The 8,731-nt window shown below is 42.7% G+C and overlaps 1 protein-coding gene across 1 annotated transcript in view; it reads right to left on the bottom strand.

Moving 5' to 3' along the window:
- Positions 1-1,734: 1,734 nt before the first annotated feature.
- npas3 (neuronal PAS domain protein 3) overlaps positions 1,735-8,731 on the bottom strand; it is a 341,558-nt gene continuing 334,561 nt past the window's right edge. Inside the window, exons 12-14 of the mRNA XM_016274094.1 lie at positions 5,864-6,011; positions 5,365-5,480; positions 1,735-4,152 (exon numbers count right to left, since the gene is read on the bottom strand). Of these exons, the coding sequence (XP_016129580.1) occupies positions 2,759-4,152; positions 5,365-5,480; positions 5,864-6,011 (1,658 nt within the window). The 3' untranslated portion in view covers positions 1,735-2,758. The remainder of the gene's footprint in view (positions 4,153-5,364; positions 5,481-5,863; positions 6,012-8,731) is intronic.

The raw sequence follows: 8,731 nt of genomic DNA, 5'->3' as shown, positions 1-8,731 counted from the left end.
ACAACACAGATACATTGAGACAGCTCGCCCGGCTGTTCTGTTAGTAACATATGGGTGTATTTCCTGGTCCACAGTGTCTGTTTTTGGAGCTGCCCCCAAGCCCTGGCCCGACCGCTTCTGCTCTACGTACAAAATGCTAAAATCTAGGATCCTGTTAACCTGCAGCGGTGACGCCAAGCTCTCCTGCAACCGTTCCGACAGCGAGTCCCGTTATTGTCATTTTTAAAAACATTAACATCATGACCTGGGTTTGAGTAACAACACGTCTTCACAGAAACCACAGACACAAGTTTCCTGATGTCGGGGGAAGCCTGATTCAGGTAAAAAGACGAAGGCCCCCCCCATTCCCTTTGCTGGACAGACTGAAAAACACTATACATTGACAAAGCCGCTGGACCGAACAAAATCAAGTAAACCAAACAATCAACTTAGTAAACATGCATTTCCAAAACACCTATAAAAATAGATTTTATAGTGCGAAATATTTTTTTCATCTCTTTAGAAATCTTTAAAATTGTTTATTGTCCTGAAATACTACCGTCATCTTTTTTTTTATTATTTCCTGTGAGTTGCAGGGTCCTTGATGTCAACAGGTTTGGTGGAAACCAATGAAATACACCCAATGCACAAGAGAAGCACAAGGGACTCTGGGAATGTTTCACATCTGAGGCTTTTAAGGTTCCAGTCTGCTAAATGCTACTTCAGTTTTTTTTTTATTCCTCATCACGTTTGAGCTGGAAACTGCAATCCCAGAATTCCTCAGTGGCAAAAAAATGGCTCCTTAAACCTTTGAGCTAGTTTAGAGTCTTTTATCTCTGAGAAGAGAGAGAGGTCTGTAGACTACACAACAGCAAAGCAATAGCAGAAACAGAAAAAAGTAATACATACAAAAAGGAAGCAGCAAAAAAAGGTGACACTACATTGGAAGGCCACCACACAAAATCCACTAACCTCCACTGGTTCACTAAGACTGCAAGGGGGCTGGAAGGAGAACCAATGTTTCCCCGTCCGGGCCCGGACTAGCACAGAGAGGACAAAGGACAAAACAGCTACATTAGCTCAGTATATACTGCATATAGTAACACACACTTAAGTTGCTATGGAGACTGACAGCCAATGACACTTACACATTGTACAAGTTTACGGTTATCACGCTGCGTAATAGATGATGGACGGCTGCCAAAGGATGAAGTGACAGTTTTCTTCCGTTTTATTACTTTAGTTTTTTTTTAAACATCAAATCACAGTGTTTTAACACCATACTGTGAGAGTAAAGTTTTTTTGGCAACAGTGGATAAAAATTAGGAATGTGGATTTTCAAAACACATTTTTTTGATTGAAAATGCATGTCCTTATTACAATCTCCATTTGATATGTGATTTGCAGAGACAGTTAAGGGGTAAGGGATGAAGGGGAGCTGATTTAGGAAAGGACACCAGGCTTTAAGCTAAAGAGGGAGTGTAAACAATTAAGCCAAAAATTTATATTAAAAAAATCCCCAAAACAATTAAGAACAGCTTTGACCAAAGCCTGTTGGAGTTTAACATTCATCTTCAAGTTTATGATGCAAAATTAGTCTCAGTTGCACTGAGAGATAAAAAAGAATTCAAAAATCAAAACAAACAATAAAACTAACAAACTTTTCTGTATCCCTTTCCAAACTCAATCTGATTGAGTTAAAATACTCTCCCCGTGCTCATGGGTAAGTGATGAACATAAAACAACCCAAAACAATTAAGAACAGCTTTGACCAAAGCCTGTTGGAGTTTAACATTCATCTTCAAGTTTATGATGCAAAATTAGTCTCAGTTGCACTGAGAGATAAAAAAGAATTCAAAAATCAAAACAAACAATAAAACTAACAAATTTTTTTTGTATCCCTTTCCAAACTCAATCTGATTGAGTTAAAATACTCTCCCCGTGCTCATGGGTAAGTGATGAACATAAAACAAAAAAAAAGAAAAAAGTTTGTTGAAGGTTTGACTTTTCTGTGGAAAAGCTCTGAAGCCGCCGTTTGTCTGGAGTTCCGGAACAGTACCTACATCAGCCAGCTGAGTGAGGGATAGCACCATGGATCTGCAAACAGAAGATGGAACTGGAAAAATCTCACACTGACCTGTTCCATGTCCTGGGATTTTATAGTAACATTCTATTCACAGGTCAATACCCGGCTAAAATTGCTTTTTTAAAATGCATGATTTGCAAGTTATGTTGAGCTATAAAAAACGAAGAAAAAGCATTATTTCTAAAATATTATTCCCCCTTTAGAAAGAACCATAAAACCCTTTGAACTACATCAAACAGGGTAAAATCCTTTTGTCAGCATCAATCTCAATTACATCAAGATACCTTTAGAAACATGAACAGTCTCCTTTCTTGTCGATTTTCTTTTTCTAATACCTTTAAGACATCCTAATGAGGATGTTACATACTCTGGACAAATATCTCACCACAGAGAAAACATACGCTACAGTGCTATGAATTCCCTGTGGCTCAAAAGGAACTCTTTACAATAGAGATGAGTCTGTTTAGGGAAACCGTCATTAAGAACTTGTGTAAGGAGGCGAGAAAGAAGAAAGTCGAAGAGATAGAAAGACACAGGAAGAGAAACCATTCATTTCAGTTACACAAGCTCAATTGCTCAAAATTCAAAGTGCTAGAACATCTCACTTTTCCCCAACTTTGATACACAGTCTTTTGCCTCAGAAGAGTCTTTTTAACACAGTTGAACACAGTAATATGGTCTCAATGTTTTGCCTCAATCCTCCTTGCGCTCCAGAGTCTGTGTGTTGTGGATGCCATTGCTGTAGACGGGAAACGGAAGCGTGGAGAAAAGTCCCTCTGCTGTGGTGAAGACATTAGCAGCTGGCATCTGCGTGAGGCCGGCTCCGCTGACCGCACCCCCAAAGGGGGTGGACATGTTGAGTCGGTGCACGTGATGGTACAGCATCTCCATGGGCGTCTTGGGGTCTATGCCAAAGCCGGGCCCATCCACAAAGTTCACAGCAGTGTGGGCATTAGGCAGGAGGTTGCCCTGCATGGCCAGGCTGACATCTGCCGGGGCATATCGGATAGTTCCAGTGGTGTAGACTCGCGGGGAAGCAGTGCTTGTGGCAGCAAGCGTGCCTGTGACTCTGTGCACCAATGGAAGTACCACGTTCCCCGCTTGTAACCTCTGCAGGGCTTCCAGGTCACTGGTGTAGAGCAGGGAACCAGAGGAGGTGGGTGTACCCTGCTGCTTGTCCCGTGGTGAGGCCGAGAGAGGTGGGGAGAGCGGGTCAGTGGTGGTGGAACTGGAATGAGGAACCAAGCTGCCCGGAGTTGCACTGGACACAGAGGTAGGGGCACTGTTGCCGCTGCTACTGTTGCCATTGAAGTTGGGCTTTCTGCTGCTTCCTCCACACTCGGCACCAGGTGGAGTGAGGACAGAGTCCGGGATGGACACCTGCAGGCCGGCAGGCGGGGGAGAAGGGAAGGTGTTGTGGGGTTTTGTCATACTGTAGGGGGACTCGTTGCGGGAGATCTCTCGGTTGGGTGGGTAGTTCCAGATGCTGCTGTCGTTGTCGAAGTTTATAGTTTCTGACATCTCAGTCTTGATCTTCAGCACAGAGGAACTGGTTGGGGAGGGTGGAAGCAGGAGGGGAGGCTGGTCTCCAAGGGCGGGGTCCAGGCTGCCAGGGCTGGGGGTAGCAGCCGCCAAGGGAGACAGACAGAGACGTTGCCGACTACCATCCCATTTCTGCTTTTTTCTCCTCTTCTTTCTCTTCTGGTGTTTACTCATTGCTGGCCCGCTCAGCTCTCCTCCACTGTTGCAGTTATTTACAATATCTTCCACCTCATCCTCTTCTTCTGAGGAGGAGCAAGAGGAGGGCGAGTCCTGCAGTTCCTCCACCTCACCGTCACCATAGCGCTCCACCTTTATATGTAAACCACCCAGGCGGCACTCCTTGTGGTCAGTTTCACAGTCAGAAGGTTCCAGACTATCATCACTGTCCTGACTTTCTGGATTGCTGGAACTGTCTCCTTCCTCCTGTCGTCTCATTTCTTGCTCTGGTGGCCGGCCCGTCTGTTTCTTACTGTCTGACTCTGGATCTTCACTGTTCTCGGAAGACTGATTGCCCTTACCATCTGACTTGGAGTTTTCGTTGTCTTCTGGGAGAAAGAAAATGTTTTAGAGGACAGGTTTCCATACACGTCATAGTTTATCAGACAAAGTAAGGTTTCTCACAGAAGAAACATAGTTCACTAAACATCAGGGGTTTTATGTGTAGGGTGTTCATTTAAAGTTTGGAAGAGCTCCAGTTGGATATATAATGCTTCTTAAGTACAGGACACAATTACACTAAGGACATAAATTGCTCTTTGATGTTCTATTTTTGGCAGCAGCATTAGCCACTGGTGACTTATTTGTGACGTTATGTGTCATTAATAATTAGTTTTGTCATGGTCGACTCAAATTCTGTTTAGAACAAGTGACTTTGGTAGCTCAAGGTGAGCTCAAACTATGTATCAGAAATCATTAATACATTAAAATTCTTTCTTTTTAAAGTGCATGAATTTAGAAGTGAGGGGGAAAACAACAGTGAGGCATACATCTCACAGGGATTTGGAAATTCTGGCCTTAGGAAAAACATGTCTGCATTGGAAGAGAAACACGGAGAGAGAGAAAGAGATAAAGAGACAGAAAGACAGAAGGAGAAGGCGGGGTGTAGAGATAGGTAGGGTGTGTGAGAGGAGAAGAGGGCATGGTTTGGTCCAGCTGCGGCTGGCACAGTCTGTAACCTTTGTGATGAAGGCTGGCAAAAGGCTCGGCAGGCAGAGATGCCCAGGGGCCAATATGTTGGCACTTTCCCCAGACTGTCAACCGGCCTTGTTCACTCACAGCCTCCACCATCTCTGGAATCTCACTTCATCTTCTTTTGGAATGTATAATTAATATCTCCAACTGGCTGTGGAGTTTTAATTGACTATTTACACCAGTTTTATGGACATATCGAAAGCACCAAATTTCCTTGTCCTACATAATCTCCAGTAATTATTGAAATGAAGATATTTTACACAGCAAGAGCCCTCAGATGAGACATTTGCATTTGGTTAAAAGAAAACTTTCAAGTGTGTTGTGTATAGTGTTACTTTACTATACTACTAGTTTGTAAAGAATCTAAGATGTAGAATCTTATGTCACCAGAAATGGTTCCATGAACAGGGATAACAATCTCGGCGCAAGAAGAACTGGCTTTAAGTGTCCTGCTCAAGGGACAGCTTGTGGCGAGGCTTTGTGGGGTTCAAACCAACGACCTTCCACTTATTCTGTAATGTTCTGTGGCATACTGCAATGAAATGGGACGAGGAGTGATACAATACCAGAGTTCTCCTTGGAGTCGGATTCAGAATCAGATGTTTCTGAGGACTCTGATGCTTTCTCTGGCAGGTTAGGCAGTTGTGCGATATCCATGGGTGTGTCTTTGTACTCTGGATTACTGCCCATTAGAAAAGAAACCACAAAAAAGACACGTTTAGAAGAAACAAGTAATTCACTTTGCCAGCTGAGAATCATTCACAGCCATGTGAAACATTCTTCATTCTCTTCTCTAGAACGTTCCAGACATCCTGATTGATTCACTGCGGCCCAAACCACAGAGCATTCTAATGATCTCTAAGCCCGTACACAGACCCAAAAGCAGTAAGAAATCACACTGCAGTTTGAGAAGATCAGTGTGTTTGGCCTTCGTCATCTTACAGAAGAACAGACTATTACTAACTCTCTCAAGTAAGAAAACACTTTCATCTTGTTACAGTGCCGGACGGGACAAATCAAAATCTAAAGATATGGCATTTTCATCAAAGTAGAAGACTCGTATACCTGAGTACATAGTTGACCCAGATTATGTTTTTCTCGTTGCCGTTCTTGGCGTTGATTGCAATAGTGGCACTGGACTGGATCCAGATATAACCTCCATTTTTCTGAATCCAGCGGTAATACTTTGTCACACACTGACCTTTATTCATCACTATGGAATAGAAAGAGGATAGTATACCAGAAAGGAAAGGAGGTGGAAGAGAAAAAAAGAAGAGGGAAAAGGAGATATAGTGAACAATGTGATATATTAACATTTTACATACACTCAGGTTTAATTACAACAACAGCAAATAATATTAATCTTGATATTTGCCTTCCATGTGACCAGGTAAAGCACAAACCTATCCATTATTTCATTGGAAAGATCCTTTATTACCATCTTGAACATTATTAATCTTAAAGGCCCAGCAGAGGGCGCTGTGACTGTTTGCTAAAGGCTCTGTAATTGTGTCCTTGTCTAAGGCTACTCATGTGAAGACGCTGTGGCAGTTGCCATAATTTTGGCTAAATGAAGTGCTAAATGGCGATCTCAAATAATATGAATTTGCATTAATCAATGTTCTGCAAAACAGAAACAGTCAGAACCCAAGCACGGTAGTAAATTCAGATTCTGGGTTTAATTACAGCTACAAATGGCCCTTTCCATAAAAAGAGTCCATTGAGAAGGATGATTTATATAAGAATAAGTCTAGTAATTAAAATCATTACAGACTAATAGCATTGTTTAAGAAGCTGTCCCAAAGGCTCCGATAATTGACTTTAGTTCACCGACTGCTTTCTGTACCAATAAATGTAAAACTAAGCTCTAACTCCAGTAAATTGAGACAAAAAGCCAAGAGTTGTTTATCTGACTTGTTCGCTGTGGCCAGTGGGCATACCCTTGACTCACCTTCACTCTCTTCAACAAAGTTTACATGCTACTGAGAGTCTATGGTTCAGTATACATGGAATGTAAGCAAAAGTGCTGGACAAAAACATACTTCATATCTGAAATGTCAGAACTGAAGACAAAAGAAAGAACTGCTATGGAAAATATTCCATAAAAACAACTTAATTAACATATTTTGAAATGCTTTAAAATCTCACAGTGGCAGACAGATAAATAGATATCCTGCACCATTTTCATTGTACACCGCTAAGTTGCAAATACTTTGGCAATACAAAATGTAGAGCTGTTTGTTGTGCCAATAAAGCACATTAAATTGAAACCGAATCAAAGTATTGTACAGCTCCAGTATATTAAATCTTGTCAAACATACAGAGCGATTCTTCCCCTCCGTCTGTGAACATGCGAGTCAGAGCGGTCCCTTTAAACCCTCATTACTGTCTACAAGTTCTAGGACATTTTTCCCCCTCTGCCTTTAAACCTGATGAGCTGATCTCATCTGCATTGCATTTGATGTGCTGGCCCCCTCGGCTCCGCCCGGCACCACGTCTGTACAGGTGAGGCTTCTTTTTTAACCCCCTTTCAGTTACGCTGCCATTAAATCAATCAGGGGCTGCTTGAGTTATTGATTTAGTGGTAATGAAGCCACCCCTTTCTCTCTCTCACTCTCTCTCTCTATCTGTATCCTTCTTTTTATTTTCCGGTGCAGGACTCGTTGGCTGCTTTCGGAGGCTTTAAAAGGAATACGGCCTCTTTAATCTGCCTGCCTTCTCCTGGAGCCTCGGGCAAGCCTGCAGGACGGTCTCTCACTCTCTCTCTCCCTCTCTACTTCGGTTCTTTCTCATTCTATCTCTCTTGCTCGCTCTCTCTGCGAGGGGCTGCTTGAGTTATTGATTTAGTGGTAATGAAGCCACCCCTTTCTCTCTCTCACTCTCTCTCTCTTTCTGTATCCTTTTTATTTTCCGGTGCAGGACTCGTTGGCTGCTTTCGGAGGCTTTAAAAGGAATACGGCCTCTTTAATCTGCCTGCCTTCTCCTGGAGCCTCGGGCAAGCCTGCAGGACGGTCTCTCACTCTCTCTCTCCCTCTCTACTTCGGTTCTTTCTCATTCTATCTCTCTTGCTCGCTCTCTCTGCGCCAGGGCCTCTGTCCTTCAGTTCTGTTAAATCACTTGGATCCCTTCCATAATAGCAGCTACCTTTCAGATACCCTTTACCCAGCGTGGCCTCACTTCCAGCAGGAGGGGTGGAGGGTGTCACTGTCATATAAAAGTAAGTAATTTACACCCGTGAAATTGCTTTATGGAAAAGTCCTTGCAGTCCACTGGGGTATTATTGTACAGACAAGCCTTTTATGAATGAGAGAGCAGACATGCAGATCTGCGGCACCCGGGCAGGGTGAATTGGAGGTGTTTAACTTGTATTCTTTGGATCTAATGGCGAAACTTCACCAGCGGAGGAAGTAAACACCTTGGCCATTTGGAGAAGCGGCGAGAAGTGAAATTACACCTGTGATCATTGTTTTCAAAGCATCATCTCAGTTTCAAGGCATTTTGGAACAACTGCAAGTAAGGATGCAATCATTTGCTGGTTTTAAAGATGTTTTTGTGTTGTAAAATCCAGATAAAACCAGTTTCTAGCTGGTCAGAGCTGGCTGTTTATGGGCATGTGCTAATCCATACTGCTTGAAATAGTTGTAAAACTAGTTAGAGCTGGTTGGCAAGCAAGTAAAATGACAATCACTGCTGACATAAATGCAGCATATCCATGAATACAGACTAACAGAAACATCTATTTTATATTTACTCTGAATCCATTATGGAAGAAACCTGAAGAAACATTGTCAACGGTACATGCGATGGCTGTTAGAGCAGGTGTATTTTTCCACAGCTGTGGAGTCTATCTTCAAGCACAATAAGGAGTGAAGGGAGTTTTTCATTAAAGTCAGTTTGAACTACTCTTCAGAGACCGGCTCTTGTAGTCTGCCT

This window comes from Sinocyclocheilus grahami, unplaced genomic scaffold, assembly GCF_001515645.1.
Source record: "Sinocyclocheilus grahami isolate Dianchi unplaced genomic scaffold, SAMN03320097.WGS_v1.1 scaffold84.1, whole genome shotgun sequence".
Lineage (NCBI taxonomy): Eukaryota > Metazoa > Chordata > Actinopteri > Cypriniformes > Cyprinidae > Sinocyclocheilus > Sinocyclocheilus grahami.
The sequence above is the reverse complement of the archived record's forward strand: the minus strand, read 5'-3'. Positions and strand labels throughout refer to the sequence as shown.